General features: G+C 47.5%; 2 protein-coding genes and 1 long non-coding RNA gene across 3 annotated transcripts; all 3 read left to right on the forward strand.

Annotated features, from left to right (window-relative positions):
* Positions 1 to 294: 294 nt before the first annotated feature.
* PA2G4 (proliferation-associated 2G4) lies at positions 295 to 9,308 on the forward strand. Its single transcript, XM_046013540.1, has 13 exons — positions 295 to 723; positions 2,591 to 2,719; positions 3,001 to 3,106; positions 3,198 to 3,267; positions 3,486 to 3,578; positions 6,281 to 6,344; positions 6,570 to 6,648; positions 6,798 to 6,876; positions 6,972 to 7,105; positions 7,408 to 7,502; positions 7,616 to 7,743; positions 7,902 to 7,955; positions 8,181 to 9,308. Exons 1-13 carry the CDS (start codon positions 636 to 638, stop codon positions 8,244 to 8,246), a joined length of 1,185 nt encoding a protein of 394 aa, XP_045869496.1. The 5' UTR covers positions 295 to 635; the 3' UTR covers positions 8,247 to 9,308.
* Positions 9,309 to 12,316: 3,008 nt separating this feature from the next.
* Positions 12,317 to 13,534, forward strand: LOC123946769. Its single transcript, XR_006819649.1, has 4 exons — positions 12,317 to 12,405; positions 12,505 to 12,529; positions 12,925 to 12,947; positions 13,230 to 13,534. It is a non-coding gene; the product is annotated as an uncharacterized LOC123946769 (long non-coding RNA).
* Positions 13,535 to 14,037: 503 nt separating this feature from the next.
* ZC3H10 (zinc finger CCCH-type containing 10) lies at positions 14,038 to 18,375 on the forward strand. The gene is made up of 3 exons (XM_046011894.1): positions 14,038 to 14,105; positions 14,879 to 14,942; positions 16,379 to 18,375. Exon 3 carries the CDS (start codon positions 16,434 to 16,436, stop codon positions 17,739 to 17,741), a length of 1,308 nt encoding a protein of 435 aa, XP_045867850.1. The 5' UTR covers positions 14,038 to 14,105; positions 14,879 to 14,942; positions 16,379 to 16,433; the 3' UTR covers positions 17,742 to 18,375.
* Positions 18,376 to 22,697: the final 4,322 nt, after the last annotated feature.

Below are 22,697 nucleotides of genomic sequence, written 5' to 3' on the forward strand. Positions count from 1 at the left end.
GAGCCGGTCCCGCCAGCCGTTCCGGGGATCCGGGGAAGGGCGCACCCAGCCTCCCCGCCCTGACTAGTCACTCCCCCATCGCCGAGGTTCCACCCTGCTCCACCCTGCCGGGCTGCCTCTACTCTCAAGGCCCCGCCGTAGCTCCGCCCCTTCTCCCTTTAGCCAGCCCCTCTCTATTACGGGTTCTCGCTCAGTGCTCCTGGTGGATGTGGTTTTTCCGGGAGAAACCACGCTTCTCCTCAGGCTAGCCAACGGCTCCGCCTTCCCGCCGGAGCCTGACCCTTCCCAGCGTGCTCGGCGATTCCGGCGTGCGAGGCCCTCGGAGGGCAAGGCCCCAGGGCCTGGCTTAGGGGCGCGAAAGGCGGGCTGGGAATTGTAGTTCAAGAGTCGGCAAGGTCGGCTAAAGACAGGATGTAGAAAGGACTCGTTGTCCCAGCGTGCCTTGTGTCTCAGCCCGCGCGCTCGCAGCTCCTCGCTCTCGTCCGCCCGCCCGCTCCCCTGCTAGCTCGCGCTTTTGCTCGCGCTCTCCTCGCGGATCGAAGGAGCTCTAGCCACAGCCTGCGGCTGGAAGGGAGACAGAGGCGGCGGCTCAGGGGGAACGAGGCTGCAGTGGTGGTGGTGGTGGTGGTGGGAAGATGTCGGGCGAGGACGAGCAGCAGGAGCAAACTATCGCTGAGGACCTGGTCGTGACCAAGTATAAGATGGGGGGCGACATCGCCAACCGTGAGTGCGGGCCTCGGGGGTCCGGGGATCGAGGCTGAGAGGGGGAGGCAAGGGGGACGGGGCTGGGCTGGCTCCGGAAGGGCTGGAGCGGTGCGGTCATGCAGAGTGAGCTACTGAGGGCCCCTCTCCGGTCCGCTGGAGGTGGCGTGGTGGGAAGACTCCGTGTTGCGCCTGGGACCTGAGCGGCCAGGCCTGGGCTGGAGTCTGGGGAGGTGCGGGCCCGCGACCGGGAAGAGCGCAGAGCGGGGGCCCCCAGCCGTCTCGGACCTTAAGCCGTTAATCAGGAGTCAGGGCGCATCTTAAGCCCCTCACCCCTAGCTCCGGATCCCTGCCTTCTCTGGTTCTGGCAGCGGCAAGGCCACCTCGAAAAGGAAGCGCCCAGCTGTTGGCGACGGAAGCGCCCCTCTATTTTGTTTTGGCTCCGCGGCGTCAGGGGCCCAGCCGGCACGTGTCGCCGGGTTCCCATGCGGATCGCCGGCTCTCTTCTTCCGCTACTGTCCCTGACACCAGCTTCCCTACCACGTGCTTTGCTGGAGTCTTGCGTTTTTTACTTCAACTCCTTAGCCGGTCGGGCCCCCTTCTACTCTTGGGCCAGCTCAGGGACCGTTGGAGGGAACTCCTGGAGATCCTAACAGCTCTTGAAGATCTATCTGGCTTTCCTTGAAGTTACTCATTACTACCAACAATTTGTTCAGATAGACTTAGTTAGCCGTCAAATTTGATTGTTCTCTGGGGCTTGTCAACTGTAGGAGTGTTTTGAGGTTCTCACCCCAACTAGGCAGTCTTGTGAGTAGTACTGAGGGGGGGGGGGGCTACTGATTTTAAGGTCTCAGAAGTCACCCTCGTTAGGACTGTGCTCTGACCTTAGCAGCTGCCTGCCAATCTAGGCAGATGTCTTACTTTCTATTTTCTCTCTTTCCAGTTCACCTTTTCACTTTAATACCCAGTTAGGGAGACAAAATGGTTGGGTTTGGGCTTTTAAATGGTTTTGACAGTAAAGATAGGTATTTAGGATCCCTTTAGTCCTGTGACTGAAAATCTGAGTCTTTCACACTTCCAAAGATTCACCAAAACCTAGATGACAAAAATCAAACCTGTAGTTCAGGATAGGCCTTGAAGAGGAGGACATCCACTGAACAGAACAATGCTTTGTAACATAATGGGCATTTAGTGTAGTACCCCTGCTTTGAGGTACTTTTTAGTATTAGTGGTTTGAATTAGAAAAAATGTTTTCCCTTGCAACTTACAACTTCCGGGGCACTTGTGATCCCAGATATCAGTTTGAAACTTTTTTGGGTCTTACACCTCTTTGAGATGTGCTAAGATCTGTAAGCCATGAGCCTGTTGAAGCCCAGGAAACTTAGATTAAGTCCCCTTGGTTTATATACTGGTTGATGAGGAAATAAATTTACACAGATTGAGATTACTAACGTCTAATTGGGGTGTCTGAGAAGGGAAGAAGGTAGCATTTAACAATGCATCAGCTTCAAGTCAGCATTTCTGTGTCCCTTCCTGTTGTTCCTGACGCCTATAAATTTCTTCTAGTCTGCTTTGCAACATATGTTGGTTACCTTGGTGAGCACCCCCTTGAACTTCGTAACTGCAGGGATCTTTGGAAGGTCTCCCTTGACTGGGAGACAGATGGTGTTTATCCAGTTGTCACATTCTATAGGGAGGGAAGGGTGTGTTGACTTAATATTTTAGGAAAAGGAAGGTAGAAATTTAGTGATCATCGGTAGGTATATTCCACTCTTTCAACCTTTGGGCAGTGGCACTAGGGAATATTAGAAGCTCTAACTTTAGGTATTGTTTGGATGGTAACTCAGACAACACATGCAGGGCTGACATGGTGGGATTCTGTCCCTAGGGGTACTTCGGTCTTTGGTGGAAGCATCCTGCTCAGGTGTGTCGGTACTGAGCCTGTGTGAGAAAGGTGATGCCATGATTATGGAAGAGACAGGGAAAATTTTCAAGAAAGAAAAAGAAATGAAAAAAGGTAAAAAAAAAAAAATCCCTCACTAATTCCCCAAGTTTGACCCTTATTCAGTCCTGTTTGTTTTACTGTAATGCTATAACCCCTGCCTGAGCTTTGGTTGAGATATTTGGAAGTTGGGAATGGCAGGTGGGATACAAGCAGTTTCCTACCAAATCCAAACTGATTAAAGGCAAGACCCTGAAGAAAATCCTTCCATTTTTCTGAGGGGCAGTAGGACTCCAAGAGAGAGATTGGGCGAGAGAGACAGCAAGGCAGTAAGGCTGATGATTGTCTCTTTACAGGTATTGCCTTTCCCACCAGCATTTCAGTAAATAACTGTGTATGTCACTTCTCCCCTTTGAAGAGCGACCAGGACTATATTCTCAAGGAAGGTGACTTGGTAAAAATGTAAGCTTAAGCCATTTTAGAGCACTTACCTTTTTCCTAAGCATTTGCGTAGTGCCCGTTGCTAATACTGTGCTCTGCTCTTGCCTTTTAGTGACCTTGGGGTTCATGTGGATGGCTTCATTGCTAATGTGGCTCACACTTTTGTGGTTGACGTAGCTCAGGTAGGTGGTCTGCTTTGAACTCTGTTCCACCTGTGGAGAATGGGGGAGAATATGCTGCTGCTTGCTTCTTATTCTCACCCCCTACCACCAAATACGTTTTGAGAGAGTCCCTAGAGAAATAAAAGGAGAAAAGTGTTTTCTCTCCCATTCATTGGCTAGCCTTGCATAGTGACCTGTTGAGTTAAAGCGCTTTCCTGATTACATTTCCTTATCCACAGGGGACCCAAGTAACAGGGCGGAAAGCAGATGTCATTAAGGCGGCTCACCTTTGTGCTGAAGCTGCCCTGCGCCTGGTCAAACCTGGAAACCAGGTAAGCTGTTTAGTCCCAGCTCCAAAGACAATAGAGTTAAAGATGCATTAGTCATCTATAGCTGTTCTCTTGATTTGAGTTGCTAGCTTCTCCTGCGGCTCCCTTATAAAGTAGCTTTTGTTTGTTTGTTTGTTTGTTTTTTAAGTAAGCTGTATACCCAAGGTTGGTCTTGAATTCATAACCTGAGATCAAGAGTCGCCTGCTCTACTGAGTGACCCAGCCAGGCACTCCTGATATAAACAGCTCTTTAAAGTTAGTTGTATCTTGGGGCACCTGGTGGCTCAGTGGGTTAAGCCTCTGCCTTCGGCTCAGGTCATGATCTCAGGGTCCTGGGATCAAGCCCCACATCAGGCTCTCTGCTTAGCGGAGCCTGTTTCCCTTCCTCTCTCTGCCTGCTTCTCTGCCTACTTGTGATCTCTCTCTCTCTCTGTCAAGTAAGTAAATCTTTATTTTTTTTAAGTTAGTTGTATCTTAGAATGGGATTTTTGAAAGAGAAGAGACAGTTGACTAAATTAACTCTGAGTGCCTATCATAGATAAGTTCCACGCTTGGTGTATGGGAATATATGGTCCTTTCTTTATGGAGCCTAGAGATCCTTCCTTATTCATGTTTTGGATGTGCGTCTTTTTCTAAAATAGTTTGAAGTATATCACTTACAGTAAAACACATGGAAAAGAGAAAAAGACTTTTTTCCCCCTTTTCCAAGAAACTTAATTACTTAAGTAATCTCTATTCCCACCGTGGGGCTCAAACTCAAATCCCTAGGATCAAGAGTGATCCTTCCAACTAAGCCAGCTAGGTACCCCCCAAAAAACGCAACTTTAAAAGCTTATAAGACAGAAATCATCATACCAGTAGACTGGTGGCAGAGAGGGGCCAAAAGTTAGTTCTGTGACTTGCAAGACAATATTAGGAAGCCCAGCAATTATGAACTGTCATGAATTAATACAATTTTAAATTTAGATTTTGAGTGGAGATATTTTTTCTAGCATTTCATTCTTCAGGGTCTTGTTCAGTACTTAAAGCTTCCTCCCTTTTTTCCCCATGCTCTCTTGTTCTTCATCCTTTTAATCAGTTTGTACCTTATCCCCATAGTTACTTGGTTGCATCATTTTTACTTAAACCTCTGTCTTGGTTTCCTTATAATGGTACCTACTTCATACAACTGTTATGAAGCACTTTGAAGTGCCTGGCACATAGTAAGCACTTGGGTTGGCTATAATTACTTTGCACACTGATTATTTTTATTCTTTATATACTAACTACTGTGTTTCTCCCCTGGAAGGTAGTGTTGTATAGTGGCTATTGTATAGTTATAACATAGATCAGAATTCTGGGTTCTTGCCCTGTTGCCACCCCTTACTGTTTAAAAATAACTTTGAGGGCACCTGGGTGGCTCAGTTGGTTGGGCGACCGCCTTCGGCTCAGGTCATGATCCTGGAATCCAGGGATCCAGTCCTGCATTGGGCTCCCTGCGTGGCGGGGAGTCTGCTTCTCCCTCTGACCTTTCCACTTCTCATGCTTGCTCTCTCTCTCTCAATGTCTCTCAAATAAATAAATAAAGTTTCATCCTTTTGGCATACATACATCTCCTTCTTTAAAAAATAAATAAATAGGGGCACCTGGGTGGCTCAGTCATTAAGCGTCTTCCTTTGACTTGGGTCATGATCCCCGAGTCCTGGGATTAAGCCCCGCGTCGGGCTCCCTGATCATCAGGAGTCCTCCTTCTCCCTCTCCTACTCCCCCTGCTTGTATTCCCTCTCTTGCTGTGTCTCTCTTTGTCAAATAAATAAATAAAGTCTAATACATAAATAAATAGATAAATAAATAAATAAAAATAGCTTTGAATTCTGATTTCCTCATCTTCAAAAAAGGAAAAATAAAATTGTCCCTTATCATCACAGCGTTGTTGTGACAATTGATGAGGCTTATAAAGTACCTAACACAGTTTAATAATATTAGTTTTGTTTTTCATTTTATTTAATGAAACAAATGAAATAGCTTAGATGGGTATCAGATCATATTTGAAAGAGGTAAGAAAGGGAAAATCAGATCTTGTTGTCCCCTCTCAACAGAGATCTTGGAATAAACACTGGATTTATCAGATTTATAATCAGAAAACCTGAGTTTTTTCCAGTTTCTTTCAGTTAACTGGCTTACCCCTGGGTAGATCTCTTCACTTTTCTGAGCCTCAGTTTTTATATCTTCTAAATTGGGATGTGGTATATAGATCTACCCTATCCACTTTTAAGAATTGTTGTCTAGGGGCTCCTGGGTGGCCCAATGGGTTAAAGCCTCTGCCTTCGGCTCAGGTCATAATCCCAGGGTCCTGGGATCGAGCCCCGCATAGGGCTCTCTGCTCAGCAGGGAGCCTGCTTCCTTCTCTCTCTGCCTGCCTCTCTGCCTACTTGTGATCTCTGTCTGTCAAATAAATAAACAAATAAATAAAAATCTTATTTAAAAAAGGAATTATTGTCTAGTTAGACGATCTTTTTGAAAACACTTTGTAAAATGATAAGCAAATGTGAGGTATTGTTAGGTTGTAGGGATAATAGGGCTATGAAATGAAAAACCGGTGAGAATCATTGCTCTTGATGGAGGATATGGGGATTCTCAGTTCTTTTATCCTTTTCATTCGCATGGTAGAGAACTTGTTGGCCCCTCGTACGTATCTCACCTGTTATTTGATCTTATACTTCTAGAACACACAAGTGACAGAAGCCTGGAACAAGGTTGCCCACTCGTTTAATTGCACACCAATAGAAGGTGAGACCTCAGATAACAGGGTTGAGGGTCTGAGCGCTTTAGTAGAATTAAGGATTTTGTTCCTTTGAGGACCCATCCTGGCTCTAGCATAGTCTAAGCCAAAACCCTTACTACCCCGAGTTTTCATAACCAGGCATTTTCCTTTCATTGCCTGCTCCATCAAATGACGTAGGTGGGTGGATTTGGAAACCTTTGGGATTCTAGATGGCTTTGTCCTGTCTACAGGTATGTTGTCTCATCAGTTGAAGCAGCATGTCATCGATGGAGAGAAAACAATTATCCAGAATCCCACAGACCAGCAGAAGTAGGTGCCAGTTCCATCCTTCACCTTTCCACCATCTGACACTGGTCATAGTGTTTTCTTCCATACTCCCAGCCTCATCATGTCTGCCTTCTACTTCAAACTCCAGGAACTACTCATTGTTTTTATGATTCCCTTTTTATTTCTTTTAGGAAGGACCATGAAAAAGCTGAATTTGAGGTACATGAAGTATATGCCGTGGATGTTCTTGTCAGCTCAGGAGAGGGCAAGGTGAGGAGAGGTTGCCAGAGCTAGCAAAGAGGGGTGATTGAGGGTGTATCCTGAGAGCGACAGCCCAAACATGACCTAACTTATTACTCTTTTAGGCCAAGGATGCGGGACAGAGAACCACCATTTACAAACGAGACCCTTCTAAACAGTATGGCCTGAAAATGAAAACTTCACGTGCCTTCTTCAGTGAGGTTGAAAGGCGTTTTGATGCCATGCCATTTACTTTAAGGTACTACAGCCTCACTTAGCAAGAACAGGACTCGGAACCAGTCTGACTAATAGACCACACACCCAGGAACACTGTTTCTTCTCCCAGCACACCCCCTCCCACCCCGCCTCTGCCTGGACTTGTAGCTCCAGCCTGCATGCACGCCTTCTCTCCCTCTCCCCATTGCCCTCTCATTGAAGGTAATGTGAAAGACTGATCCTGAGCATGATTGCTGCCTGAGGGTAGGAGCTATTTAAAGCCATGAGGAAAATGGTAAGACTTGGTGGGGGTTAAGGAGACCTAAATTTGTCTTCCCCCACCAGAGCATTTGAAGACGAGAAGAAGGCCCGGATGGGTGTGGTGGAGTGCGCCAAACATGAACTGCTGCAGCCATTTAATGTTCTCTATGAGAAGGAGGGTGAGTTCTGAAAGCTTTGCTTGGGAGCCCCTGGTTAGGGTCCCCTCCCTCTAGCTTACAGAAAAGAGTATGACGAGGGGGCATTTTACCAAAACACTTCCTTTCTCCTATAGGTGAATTTGTTGCCCAGTTTAAATTTACAGTCCTGCTCATGCCCAATGGCCCCATGCGGATAACCAGTGGTCCCTTTGAACCTGACCTCTACAAGTCTGAGATGGAGGTCCAGGATGCAGAGCTAAAGGTCAGTGTGTGATGGAAAGTGTGAGCACATGGCACCTGTCCTGGGAGTGAGGGTGAGGTGTCAACAAAGTCCTGAAAAGAGCTGTGATACTGAAAGTGACACTTCGTGTTTCTTCTGCATTGCTCAGAATTTGTTTTCTTCTTCCTCCTCTTTTCCAGGCCCTCCTCCAGAGTTCTGCAAGTCGGAAAACCCAGAAAAAGAAAAAAAAGAAGGTGTGTTTTGATCTTTGCTGTCTGGCACGGTGAACCTGATTCCTCTTTAGTCTACCTTCCTGGGTTGTGGTGGGCATACATATTTCTGTATAACCTTATTGTCCCCTTCCCCCCCCGCCCCCAGCCCTGACCTAGATCATTAGTATATTTTTGTCTTTGGCCTCCCAGATACTATTGCAAGTAGCTGGGAACTGAAAAGTCTTCCTCTCCTTTCCATGAATATAGGCCTCCAAGACTGCAGAGAATGCCACCAGTGGGGAAACATTAGAAGAGAATGAAGCTGGGGACTGAGGTGGGTCCCATCTCCCCAGCTTGCTGCTCCTGCCTCATCCCCCTCCCACCACACCCCAGGCTCTGTGAAGTGCAGTTCATCTTCTCCACCCAGGACCGCCAACAGAGCAGGGTCTCCCTGCCCCCATCCCTGTCCCCACCCCAACCCCTTCCAACAACAACAACCAGCTCCAACTGACTCTGGTCTTGGGAGGCCAGGCTTCCCAACCACTGAAGACTACTTTAAATAGAAAAGAGAAATTGAATAATAAAATCAGGAGTCAAAATTCATCGTCTTCAAGCCCCTCTTTCTAGCCTTTTTCTACTACTCTCTGCTTGGTCAAGGTTTATGGCCCTACACCAGAACAGGGAGAAGGCTAAAGTAGCCACCACCACTAAAAACTCAGCTGAAATTTTTTTATATCACTTTGGTGTCAGCATTTTCCCATCTTTGGGGCTTGTTCCTTTCTTTTCCCACTCTCCCCAGGTATTTTATCAGGCCTCAAAATAGAGAGGAGCTATATTCCTCAGATTGTTTTTATTCACATGCAGCAGATTCCTTTTGTGATCCAGACTGTCTGGTTAGGCCTCTCATTTTTAGGAGCCGGAGCCTGCATTTACCAAGGGATTCTCATCTGTCAAATGGATCCTCATTTGTAAATCTCTTTAGTCATTTTTGTTCCACAGGACTTTTTTTTTTTTGTCTTTACAAAGCTGTAAAGGAGTAATCCATCTCAACCTTGTCCCATTTCTTTGGAGTCAGTGGGGGTGGTGCATTCCCCTGCTCCATCTTAGAAACCCGAAGCTCAACTGTGGTTTTGTTCCCTGTTTGAAATATTTTGACCTTCCTCCCTGAAAGAAAGACCAGGAACCAGAGGAGCAGACTGACTGAAGAGACAACTCCTAGCTTTTTGAAGCTGTGGACTTGGATTGGATGAATTGCTAGGGGTTTGGAGAGAAAGGTGTTGGATTTCAGTACCTCTGGCATGTTGTCCCAGGGAACTAGGGCTCCCACTAACTTATGAGGTTTTTAAACATGTTGAAAATGACATGGCGTTAAAATAAATTTGGATTTGCTCATAATCATGTGCCTTTGTATGCTGCTTTTATTTAATAGGAGGTAGGGGAAATGTTAGTTGATGTGATGGTCATTTGGAACTAGTTCTATATTCCCATATTCTGCCTTTCTAAAATGGGAGATAGTGTGGGTTGGGGAAAACCTAAATCCTGGGTTTTCTGAATGAAGACAGTACTTTTTTTAAAGATTTTATTTATTTATTTATTTGACAGACAGAGATCACAAGTAGACAGAGAGGCAGGCAGAGAGAGAGAGAGGGAAGCAGGCTCTCCGCCGAGCAGAGAGCCCGATGCCGGACTCGATCCTAGGACCCTGAGATCATGACCTGGGCCGAAGGCAGCAGCTTAACCCACTGAGCCACCCAGGCACCCCAAGACAGTACATTTTTAATGAAAGTTTCTGAATTCTTCTAGAGTAAAAGTTTTTTTTTAAGATTTTATTTATTTATTAGACAGAGATCACAAGTAGGCAGTGAGGCAGGCAGAGAGAGTAGGGGGGAAGCAGGCTCCCTACTGAGCAGAGAGCTGTATGCAGGGCTTCATCCCAGGACCCTGAGATCATGACCTGAGCGGAAGGCAGAGGCTTTAACCCCTAGGTGCCCCTAGAGTAACCTTGTTGGTGACAGTTTGTATGGGATAAGGTGTACTGCAAAAAATAAAGCACTGTTTACAAATGTTTATTTTGATTTAGAAGGCCAGGAAGAATGCCTTTACTAGTGTTCAATTTTCCAGGGCCAGTCTGAGATGGATAATTTATTAGGCTATCTTAGATGTGAAACATTGCTGACCAGGATATACTATAGTAAACAAAACTGGACATAGCTCCCTTCATAAGAGCTTATAGGCTGCAGTCAACCCCTGAACAATAGGAGCATTTTTGACTCCCCAAAGCTTAATAAAGCCTACTGTTGACCAGAAGCTGTGGGATAAGTTCTTCATTAGCACATTTCACATGTTATATGCATTACATACTCTATTACAGAACTAGGGAAAGTAAAATCAGAAGAGAACATGCATTTACATTATTGTGTGTATGGGCGCCTGGGTGGCTCAGTGGGTTAAGCCTCTACCTTCAGCTCAGGTCATGATCCCAGGGTCCTGGGATGGAGCCCCACATCACATCATTCCAGCTCTGCTCAGCAGGGAGTCTGCTTCCCTCTCTCTGCCTGCCTCTTTGCCTACTTGTGATCTCTATCAAATAACTAAATAAAATCTTTTTTAAAAAGGTTTACAGTATTGTGTGTAAAAACTACACAGGTACCTGTACCAATGGCAGTCAAACCTGTGTTCAAGTGTCAACTGTAGTGGCCAATCAACAGGTGAAATCCTGGTGAACTTGATAAAATGTTGCTGGGTTTTTTAATTCTCAAAAATTTTTCATGATCTGTATATGTGCTGCTGAAGCAAGCACAATTTTTCATATTCTGATGGTGACAATACTAGAACTACTTAAAATCTTGGAACATGAGCCCTAAGTGTTAAAAACAAGAAACATTTTTTTCTAGTTAAAAAGGTGTATTTAAAGTAATATATAATTTACTTTATAATATATAATTTACTGTATAAATTATAAAGGGAAATTACGGAAAAAGGATGATCACAAAAATCTTTACAGTCTCTTACTATAGAAGTAAGGTGGGGGTCGGGGGCTCCTGGGTGGCTCAGTCGTTGAGCGTCTGCCTTCAGCTCAGGCCAGGATCCTGGGGTCCTGGAATGGAGCCCCGCACCAGGCTCTCTGCTCTGTCCACCCCACTCCCCCTGCTTGTGTTCCGTCTGTGTTTCTCTCTGACAAATAAAATCTTTGGGGGTTTTCTTAATATATTTTTTAAAGATATTATTTATTTATTTATTTGACAGTGACCACAAGTAGGCAGAGAGGCAGGCGGGGGCGGGGGGGGGGGGGGAAGCAGGCTCCCTGCTGAGCAGAGAGCCCAATGGGGGGCTCAATCCCACGACCCTGGGATCAAGACCCGAGCTAAAGGCAGAGGCTTAACCCACTGAGCCACCCAGGTGCCCCCAATCTTTGGGGTATTTAAAGATTTTTATTTATTAGAGCGAGAGAGGAAACACAAGCAGGGGGAGTGGGAGAGGGAGAAGCAGGCTTCTCCCTGAGAGGGGAGCCTGATGCGGGATGGATCCCAGGACCCTAGGATCATGGACTGAGCTGAAGGCAGACACTCAAGGACTGAGCCACCCAGGCACCCCAATAAATAAAGTCTTACAAAGAAAAAAGGTTAAGTCTGTATGGTAGGGGGTTCTTTTTCATCCTTCCTAAGTCAAGTTTCCCTATAGCAAAAAGTATGGGTATATTTTCTGAGTGCTTCTGACCTGACCATACCTTGTGACTGGAAGTTCTCTAACAGCAAATATTCTCACTCTAGAGAAGACAGCTGATCTTGCTTCCTCTGTCCATTGATTTGATCTTCACCCCGAGGTAGAGAAAGTCACCGAAGTATTTTCTGAACAAGATGCATTGTGCCCAGGAACCTTGTGACATTCAGCTTCAGGTATTGTGGGGAAAGACGGTACGAAGTTGACAAGGAAAAAGCGTTGATCTAAATGACAAAGGTCTCTTTTTGTAGTATGAAGGCTTTCTCGACTCCCCACTTTACATCCTCCCACGTAATCTTAGGACCTTCGTAAGTTCCGTGACAGAACCTCCCTACAGCAATTTAGAAAACAAACCAGTAAAACAAATTGGGAATTTTTGTAGACTGCACCTATCCATAATAAAATGGAGGGTATCCCGCGAAACTGCAACTCCCATGAAGCAGTGAGGGAGAAGGCGGAAGTCGCTATCGTTTGCTCGTCCGCACGTCTCGGTCCCATATTGGAAATATGTCCTCACGTTGAAATAATACAATATCCTCATAATAAAACGGGGGGGAGAGGAATTTTGTAACTCAAATGAAATGTTTCCAAGAGAACTGCTAATGCAATTACTTAATCCGGCACGTGAAAGGCTAAACGCCGTTGTTACTCTCCTCGGGCAGCCCCGCCCCTCGAAGGAAGAGCCAAACAGCGGAAGTGACGACACAGCTCTCCGTTAAATAGCTGGAGGCGGACCGCCGGCGCTCTCTCGGCCTTAGCGCCATCTTCTTGGGTAAGTGTTGGCATTCCGTGCACAATCCATTAACATCTCATCTCTATACTTGCCATCATCACAGCAAACTAACTGTAGCCTTTTTCTCTTCACTTGTAGAAACCTCTGCGCCATGAGAGCCAAGGTAAGCAGTTCCTGGCAGTAAGCTGAGGCAGTAGCGATGGGTGATGGGTGGAGGGATAGCCAGGCAAGAGAAGTCCGCCATGGTTCCCGAGCCGCTGGGTTCTCAAGGGTGCCCAAGAGCTAGTAGGGGAGGAAAAATAATTTGGGGAGAAGCAGAGGAGGGGAGTAAGTACTGTGGGTAGAGGGGGCGGGAGTAGAAAAGCGCACGCAGGATTCAGGTTTTATGTCCGCGGGTGAGAATGGGAGTCCAAATTGATAGGGTTACTGCGACTAAACCCTCATACTTAGGAACCTGCCGGGTTCTGAATAATGTCCTTCACACCCCTGCCTAGACCTGTATGTACTAAAGCTAATCTCTTGTTTTATTCACTGCGTCTGATTATGATCGATTGCCAGTGGAGGAAGAAGCGAATGCGCAGGTATGTTGAGACTTGACCGTCCGAAACAGGAAAAGGGAAGTGTAGCGTGCCTTGGACAAGACGTGGGAGGAACATTTGGCTTAGAAATATAAAAGAACTTAGGTGAAAAAGAGTTCTAAGTATTGACTTTACTAGTCCGGGATTGAACACAAGAAAGATAATAGGACCGAAGTGCTCGTTTGTTTTGCTACCCCAGGTATCCGATGCACATTTTTAGGATGGGAGGGAAAGACTGAACTTGGGTTTGTGGGCAGGAGATGTATTTCCGTGTCTGCTTTTCAGGCTGAAGCGTAAAAGAAGAAAGATGAGGCAGAGGTCCAAGTAAACCGCTAGCTTGTGCACCGGTGGAGCCACAGGAGCAGAAATAAGGAAAGCCAGAGAGCCAGGGACGCTGGTACCAATTGTTGGGCTGCATGCCTACTCTCTAGAGCTTGATTCAGTGGATCTAGACCATCGCCATCTGATCGCAGCTACCACCTTTGAGAGGTCCGCCTTGTTCATACCAAAACCGACTCTTGGCCCTTTGCCCTGGACCTGTGACTTTTCGGGACTAACTGTTTTCATTTGTGGCTGAATGTAACACGTGTACAATAAATCATCTCTTCTGCTGTCTTAGCTGAAGGAAAAAAATGGTCTTGTCTGATACGTGGTTTTTATGGTTCCATTCGCTGGGGTTCTGGATCACTGGAGCAAATCTTGAACACCCCGTGCTGTAGGGTGTCATGCCACATGGGCTACAGCCGGGGTGTGAATCTGGCCCTGGCCAGCTGGCCCCACAGCTCTCGGAGCTAGATTACTGGGTGGCCCTTCCCGTATTGGGTGTAGTACACGCAAGGAGACGGGTTTCAGACTGGTTCGCGACCAAGTTAGGGGAAAACGACGGTCCCTTCCCAACTCTTGTCTGAACCTCGGTTACTAAGTTCCCGCATTTGGGGCCCTACCGTGCTGTTGAGTTTGGTTACTATGGTGACACGCAAAGCTTGCTGGGAACTTCCTGCGGCTAATCGCACAGGTACTTTGCGCACCATAGAGTAGTTCCGGGTCTGTGGCTAGAGCGTCATTTCTTCCGCAGGAAGCGGAAGGGCGATAGGGTAGGCGGCTCTTTGTCGAAGCTACAGGACCGGCAGGCGGCAGCAGCAACTACGGCGGCGGCGGCAGGTGAGGGAGGCGGGAGACTTAGGTGGAGGCCGCGCCCGGAGGGGAGGAGTCGGGGCCGGCCCAGCAACTGGGCTCGGCCGGGCTACACAAGGCCCCCCAGGACCGAGCTGTTTCTTTCTCACGCCCCAGGGCCGAACCCTTTTTCTGACTGACCCTGCTTCGCGAGCAAACGCCAGCTCCGTGACGTCACAGCCCTGCCCATCCCCGCAGCTTGATGTCACCTGGAGTCCCCCTTCCCGCTTCATTTGTGCTTCCTTAATGTCTTCGTCTGGTTCACGGCTGAGCGCCGGTCGCACTGCACAGAACCTGGCAAACTAGAAGACTTGCTGTGGGAAACTCCTAGGACTTTCCCCCCAAACTCTGGGGTGTTGCGAAGCGTCATAATCACCGCCTCCAAGTCTAATCAGCCATCCCACTGCACTGTCGGTTGCTGCCCTTGCACGGCTCCCCATTCGTAGTGAATTAACCTCAACCCTAGGCCGGGCTCTGATCCCCACATCTTCCGTCATCTTGAGGCAGGGCACCTCTCACCCTTTGTTCACCCAGGGCTGGTTTTCCAACCCATTCTCCTAGGCTCTCCAGATTAGTTCTTTCTCTTCTTACTGACAACTTCTCCCTTTGACAGGTGAAATTCAGCTTGAACTCTCAGGAAATCTTGGAAGTGTTCAGAGCTCTTGCCATTTTGTCAAACTTCTTTATTGTAACATCTTATAAGTTCTCTGTTCTTACCCCTTCTCCCACCCAAGTCTCTGTTTTTTTTTATTCCTGTTCAGAACCCAGCAGTGATGTGGAGGTGGAGAACCACAGGAGCCCCGGACTTCACCTGAGCTACCTCAGGTATTGAACTATCTTGGGAGAGTTGGGTGGGGAGGAGTATCATATCTGATTATCAGCCTCTGGTGGGAGTTGCAGCATGGTTCAGACTCAGAGAGATGGTATTTAACTTTTACCAGGTCCTTTCACTTTTAGTAAAAGTTTGTATCTTCCTTAATACCCTTCTTTTTTCCTTGGTTGTTTCGATTTGGGGACTGCATCCCTTTGGAGGAAGAGGATCCCTCTTCTTTTACAGATTCATTTGTAATTCTGGTCTCTGATCTGGTTGGTTCATTTTAGGAAGGTTTGAAGGCAAAGTCAAGGCAATGGGAAAGGTGGTTGGGGGGAGATGAAGACCAAAGAAACCAGTAAAGATTTCCTTATGCTTAAGGGGAAACAGTATGAAGTTTTCCTATTTGAACAGCAGGGGGAGCCTGATCACTGCCTTAGAAAGGCTTATGAGGTCAGACACGTGGTGGCAGGGACTCCTAGTCTTTTGGGGGGTAGGGAGAGGGGAGGGCTCCAACCAGGGCAGTGGACTGACATTCCAGAGCTCTCTTGGGAAAGAGGAGACTTAAAAAGCTTTTATAGAGTCTATAAATAAAGAAGATCTTTATGGGGTGAGGAACGGTGTGGTTTCATGTCAGTGGGATCTAATGGGGAATAAAAGGGGTGTGTAGAATGGAAAACAAAGGTCACTGGTTTCAGTGAAATTAACTCCTTCCTCCCACCTTGGTCTTACTGCAGATGGTTTTGTCCTTTGGGGGTCTAGAAGTGGAGATTCCAGCTGTTGAACTCCTACCTAAAATGGAGTAGAGAGGGGTGACCACATGGGTTGAGAACAGTGGTGAGCTGGGAGAGAATACTAAAAAATGATAGATTTAGGGACTGCCCTCAAGCTGGTGACACCAGTCTCTTAGGACTTCCTGGGGTCTAGAGATCTGATACTTCACAGTGCCCTCATGTAGAAGAGGGTTTAAAAGAAGTTTTGTCTGCAGTGCCCTATTATCCAGAGCCCTAGTAAGCTCACCAGCCCATCTTGGCCACTTCCCAGTCTCCTCCTAACCTATTGAGACACTGAGACAGCAGTTTTAATTTCACTTCCTCAACTTTAATAAGGTCAGCTCAGAAAGGGAAATAAAACCCAACACTCTTTTCTCCTCGCCCCTCCTTGGCCTAACATCATTGGTGAGATGAGGTGGCTTCACCCCAGCTCCCTCCCTCCCCACCCCATTAGCTAGGCTAGTGTGAATCATTCTGAACCAGACCAGGTGCACAAGGGCCTGGGCAGGACTTCTGACAAGCCAGCCAGTCCAGCCAGAATTCTCATCCCTTAGATTTTCCATCTCCAAAGCCATTGCCCCTCTGGCCTGCTTTTTGCTGGACTGCCTGCTCTATAGCTGGGAAGAATGTGGCCTCTCTGGAAGATTCCTGTTTGACGCGGTTCTCCTCTTTCCTAGTGGTCACCAAGGGTGGCAAGAAAAAGAAGAAAGCCCTGAGTTGGGGGGGACCAGGATGCCTGACCGGGACAGCTATGCCAACGGCACTGGGAGCAGCAGTGGAGGCCCTGGAGGCGGTGGCAGTGAGGAGGCCAGTGGGGCAGGGGCAGGCAGTGGCGGGGCCAGCTCAGATGCCATCTGTAGAGACTTCCTAAGGAATGTATGCAAGCGAGGCAAGCGTTGCCGCTATCGTCATCCAGACATGAGTGAGGTATCCAACTTGGGGGTGAGCAAAAATGAGTTCATCTTCTGCCATGACTTCCAGAACAAGGAGTGTAGCCGCCCAAACTGCCGATTCATCCATGGCTCCAAGGAGGATGAGGATGGTTATAAGAAGACAGGAGAGCTTCCCCCTCGGCTGAGGCAGAAAGTGGCAGCCGGCCTGGGCCTTTCACCGGCTGACCTGCCCAATGGCAAGGAGGAGGTCCCTATCTGCCGTGACTTTCTCAAGGGTGACTGCCAGAGAGGAGCCAAGTGCAAGTTCCGCCACCTGCAACGGGACTTTGAGTTTGACGCTCGGGGTGGAGGAGGCAGCGGTGGCGGCAGCTCAGCAGGCCCGGTACCCCCAGGACGACGTCATGACCTCTATGATATCTACGACCTCCCTGACAGGGGCTTTGAGGACCACGAGCCAGGCCCCAAGCGCCGGCGAGGTGGATGCTGCCCCCCAGATGGCCCCCATTTTGAATCCTATGAATATAGTCTGGCTGCACCGAGAGGCGTGGAGTGCAGGCTGCTGGAGGAGGAGAATGCCATGCTCAGGAAGCGGGTGGAGGAGCTAAAGAAGCAGGTCAGCAACCTGCTGGCCACCAATGAGGTACTGCTGGAACAAAATGCCCAGTTCCGCAATCAGGCCAAGGTCATGACCCTGAGCTCTACTGCACCAGCGACGGAGCAGACTCTGGCCCCCACCGTGGGCACTGTCGCCACTTTTAACCATGGCATTGCCCAGACTCACACTACTCTCAGCAGCCAGGCTCTACAGCCTCGCCCTGTATCCCAGCAAGAACTGGTGGCCCCCACTGGAGCTCCAGCTGCTCCCCCAACTAATGCTGCACCTCCTGCTGCTCCACCACCCCCACCCCCACACTTGAACCCAGAGATCACGCCATTATCAGCTGCTCTGGCTCAAACAATTGCCCAGGGGATGGCACCCCCACCTGTCTCCATGGCTCCTGTGGCTGTATCTGTGGCTCCTGTGGCCCCTGTGGCTGTATCGATGGCCCAGCCCTTGGCAGGAATCACGATGAGCCACACCACCACTCCCATGGTGACTTACCCCATCGCTTCCCAGAGCATGCGTATCACAGCCATGCCACACTGAGGGGCTAATGGACACTCCCGGGTTATAGCCTCCCAGGGCTGGGGTTGAGGGGCCCTCACCCGCTCGCCTAGCCCTCCCAGGCCCTGTCTGAAGGGCTCACTCAAGAACCAGGACGAGAGACTACAAGGAGTTTGCTTTTGAGAAGGGATTGGGCTGGTCTGTTTTCTCTCACCTCCCTTTTATGAGGGTCCTCTTGTCAGTCTTCCTTCAAGCCTCACAGAGGGGGGCTTGCATAGGAATGCAGACTGAAGCCAGCAGAGAAGAAGGACTGACCAAGGGGCTGTATGTCCCCTGATGGGAAGATGGGGACATCCTGGTCTTGTCCTCTCTTCTGCATAGCGCAGGTTCCAGCACTGGCTTTGTAAGAAAAAAAAGTATCCTGCCTAGAGAGAAAGCCAGGAAAGATTGGGAAGCAGGTGGCCAGGAGAGAAGGCCTGATAGGAGCCTTCAGACAATTGGGGGCCTAGCAGGTTGGACAATACAGGAACTGTTCCTGGGCCTATTGGAAGGTGGGGACCATAGTACTCCAGCCCAAAGATGAGGGGAGCTTTTCTTACCTTGGCTTGGCCTGGAAATCCATAGGGCAGGGCCCACCACTTTCCAAAGAAATAAAAAAAGAATTATTTTTAACGAATGGAGGCAGTGAAAACTTGCTTAGATATTCTGTATGGAAGATGGGAGTGGTAAATAGATCTCATGCCAAAATGGGATAAAGACCCCCCATCCTCACATAGTTTGGGTAAGGTTGGGCTGAGGTCAGGTGAAGGGTAGAGACCCAGAATAAGACAAATGGGGCTTTGTGGGGTAAAAACACTGGAGCCACCAGTCGAGTTTAAAAATAGTCCCATCTGTTTCTGGTTTCTATCTGCATGTACTACTCCCAAGATACCTTAGTAACCAGGGCTCCTGGGGTCATTTAGGGGGGCCAGGTACTAAGGAGGGGTGGCTGTGCTGGGAAATGGCAATGGGATATGTATTGACAGATCCTTTCCTTATTCAAACAGTAGGGCAGGTGGCGTTGCTCTCTGAGTTGTTGATGGCAGTTAATATCCCTCTTACCCCATCCCTTCCTCAGTTACAATGCCTTAAGCCTTCAAGGCTTGGGAGGTGCTAGGAAAAGGAAAGTTCTTCTGGGGACACGAGCCTCGGTGTTCATCTCTTTCCTCTGCCTCCAAAAAGAACCACAGAGGTTTTAAATCCATTTTTAAGAGTCAGTAAGGCCAGGGACCCCCATAGCCAATCCTCAGTTCCTCCTCAGCTCATGGTTGATGTAGGGGAAACAACTCAGGTGTCTGACGGGACAGTAGATTTGGGGTAGAGAAAGTGATCCTGAGTTGTGCTTCCCCCATCGTTATCTCCTGCTACCTCTTGCTTTCTTGTCTGGTTGATCACTCAGGTTACACCTGGGGTTGGAGATGGTGGGCTAAGTTAAGGTTGGTCATAAAGAAAAAAATGGCCTAAAGACTAAAAGTGGTCAAATACTGAAATACTGTTTGTGGACTTTAGAAACCACACGTTGATAAGCTTAATGTTGATTTTTTTGGCACAATTCTGGATTATTAAAAGAGATGGTTTATGAACATTTAGAGACAAATGTGATCATAGATACCAACATGAGTTCATCCCAGCCAAATCCTGACTTTTTTCTTTTTGCTGAGTATCTCTAAAGAAGTAGTTGGGAAACTGTAGACATTGTATGTTCTTTATTAACATAAGGCCAGCTAAAAGCCACCAGGAATACACCTATAGCCAAATAAGCTGGGGTTAATGCTCACTGCAGTAGTGGAGAAAGCGTGGCACATGGGACCCATGGTGTGTCCTAGCAAGGGACCACTAGAAAGGACTTTGAGGACTTGGGCTTTGGTTGAGTGATTTGGGGAAAGGTTCAAGGGAGTGGGGCTTCACTCTGGATTGGGTGCTGTCAGGGAAGCAGGAACACTTCTGTGATTGGGTATCTTTTTTTTTTTTTTTTAAGATTGTATTTATTTATTTGAGAGACAGATCACAAGTAGGCAGAGAGGCAAGCAGAGAGAGGAGAAAGCAGGCTCCCTGCTGAGCAGAGAGCCTGATGCGGGGCAGGACCCTGGGATCACGACCTGAGCCAAAGGCAGAGGCTTTAACCCACTGAGCCACCCAGGTGCCCCTATGATTGGGTATCTTTATCTTCAGGAGAGGGGCAGACTAGAGCGAAGCTGAAATTGGTGACAAAGCAGCAGTCACTCATTAGCTGGGAAAGGGGGATGGTTGCTATTTCATGATTTGCACACCGACCATATTTCGTGTTTAAACAGAAATGATCTTGCTTTTTGCTTCACTTCATCACAGTCACTGAGTTCCCTTGTGTGACATTGGTGTTTTGTGAGATTGTGTCCAGTAGGAGAATACCATTTCCCAGCAGTGAGCCCAGCTCAGCCCCTAACAGATCTGAAGCCCTGTCGTGCCAAGCCAGTTTCCAGACGGCAGGGCTGCTGTCCTGTTTCTCACCTGTCATTGTGGGTAAGAGAATAATCATGGCTCAGTTAATAGTCGAGTTTGGTGGAGTCAAAACTCAACATCTATGGCTAGTAAGTGTTGATTAGTGCGTTTTGTTAGAGAAACCTCTAGTCTCTAGTGATATACCCAAGAGCTATGTTCTGTTTTTAAAAAAAAGGAAAGAAAAACTTGTGTAAAAATACAAAAAGCCCTATTATCAACAGTAACATGAGGAAGTACCAAGTACTCCTAAAAGTGCTGTAACGTGGATTCACTGAATTAATCCAAGAGGTCAGTCTGGATCAATTTGGATTCACCCTCCCCCTAAAAAATTGCTTGAGCCCACCCGAGGAAGAAATGCAGAAATCTATATTAGCAGTAATTCACATGAAAACAACACAGGACTTCAGCCAATTACAAAAACAAAGTCTCAGTCCTCCTAGTAGGCGATTCATATATATTAAGAGTCTGCTATATTCTAGGCACCTCTTGAGGAGCTCCATAAGGATAACAGAACTGGAGTAATGCATTGTAAATAGAGCGGTTCTACCACGTCTGAGTAGCACCACTCCTAAATATTCTGTGTTCTAAATGTAATTTTTAAAGAGGACCATTGATAAACCAGTGGGGTAGCAGGGAGAAAAAAAGGGGGAAGACTGAGGGAAGACCTAATAGACATCTTCAAATATTTGAAGACCTCCCCAAAAGTTCCTGTCTTGCTGCACAGGAGATAAACGGAGTTCCAGAAGACTAGTTAAGTACTTAATAATATAAGCCAAGGCACTGTGCTAACACTTCACATGCATCGTCTCACCAACAGTGGATAGTATTCTCGAACCTGTTTTGTAGAGGAGAGAGCAGGTGTACCGAGAGTCAGCTGCCCAGGGTTCTGCAACTAGTAAGGTTTGGAGCCAGGAGTTTATTCAGGGAGTCTGACTCCAGACTTGACAGAAAATTCTAATGATAGAACTACTTTGCAGTAACTTTTGAGGAATAATAGAGGAAATTTCCTCAAATCTCATTGTCCCTTCCATCTTGAGGAGAGGGCAAAGACTAGATTACCACGTGTAACCCTCTGCTTCCCCTAGGACATAAATGAAGTTTACATACAGATGCAGATTGCAAATCCAGGAAGTCTTGGGATTTTCCTCACTTCTCTAACAATGGCCATGCTTCTTCCCCCCATTACTGATTTACTGCTTATCGCCACCAGGTGGCACCTGGACAGCAGAATTGTCTCTGGGCAGGGACCCACCCTGTTTACTTGTTCTGGTCCCTGCATTGCAGCTGCTGATCCTGTGGCTGCTGGGCCCCAGCTGGGAAGAGCCCTTCCTGAGGATGGGCTTTTGTCTTCCAGAGACCATCTTTAGTGGAAGGGTCTGATGATGGAGATGGGGTGAGAAGGTGGAGAAGCTTGGAAAGGAAACCCCATTGGTGGTGCTCTCCACCCCTAGTGAAGTGACCTGCTCCTTCTACTCTAGTACTTGGCACATTTCAGTTTACAGAGAGGTTTCCCTCTAAGGAGGCTCCTTCATTTTCCTGCTGTAGTTCTGTTTCATCAGTTGGTGAGCAGGTCACCCTTACCTCTTCCAAACTCGATGAGCTCCTTCCCACCTGCTTACCTCTGAGAACATGGAAGATGTACACAAAAGATAGAAAGCTGTTCCCTGTGTAGTTCTGCACACTGAAGGAAGCGCTTTAGATACTGTTAGCCTCAGGGAAGTAGAAAAGGGGAAGTGGGAAAATTTAAGATTAAGGGGGTAAGGCTGATCAGGGCTAAGTTTTGAACAGTCAAACAGTCTGATGAAATCTGTGCCTTGCAGAGGCAGATAATATTTATCAGCTGCAGATCTGGGCTCTCCACCAATCAACCCTACTTCCCCTGCTGCACCAAACAGAAACACAAGCCCCACACATAGTGCATTAAAAGATAATCGTTTTATGACCAACTTTTCCCTCCTGGACTTCCGGTTTAGTTTCTAAGTCCCTGGACAACACTGGTAAGTGCAGTTAACTAGTAACGGTAGTTATCGGTATACCCTGCACTTCTCCCTAAACTTACACAGCACAACATGGAATTGCCGTAGTTCTCCATCTGACTGTATTCCGAATTTTCCTTATAACTGAGGCAAATAAGAAACAGAATTGTCTCATTACTCTTGTTTTCTCATTTTAATGTTCTAGCAGTTCCTTAGGGTCAGGAAATTCTTGGAAAATGTAATCAAATCCGTTGCAGCTGAGGCGTCCTCCCTCCCCCCACCTTTTGCGAGCCAGTTTAATTTGTCTTCTATGATAGAAATAACTACGTCTTGGAGAGTTCTAAAAAAAATAATAATAAAGCCTCACTTCCTAGTCACGCTCTCTCTCTCTCTCTCTCTCTCTCTCTCTCCCTCTCCCCTGAAGGCTGGATAATCTCAACTCTGTAATTCTCGTATTTTCCAGTTTTTTTCTATCTGCTGTCTTTGCACTGCACAAAGTAGAGGA

This window comes from Meles meles, chromosome 7, assembly GCF_922984935.1.
Source record: "Meles meles chromosome 7, mMelMel3.1 paternal haplotype, whole genome shotgun sequence".
Taxonomy (NCBI): Eukaryota; Metazoa; Chordata; class Mammalia; order Carnivora; family Mustelidae; genus Meles; species Meles meles.

Coding starts and splice junctions, on each gene's coding strand:
- PA2G4 (XM_046013540.1), top strand. CDS start 636: ATGTCGGGCGAGGACGAGCAGCAGGAGCAAACTATCGCTGAGGACCTG. Junction 3,107..3,197: donor GAAGGTGACTTGGTAAAAAT/GTAAGCTTAAGC, acceptor CTTGCCTTTTAG/TGACCTTGGGGTTCATGTGG. Junction 3,579..6,280: donor TGGTCAAACCTGGAAACCAG/GTAAGCTGTTTA, acceptor TTATACTTCTAG/AACACACAAGTGACAGAAGC.
- ZC3H10 (XM_046011894.1), top strand. CDS start 16,434: ATGCCTGACCGGGACAGCTATGCCAACGGCACTGGGAGCAGCAGTGGA.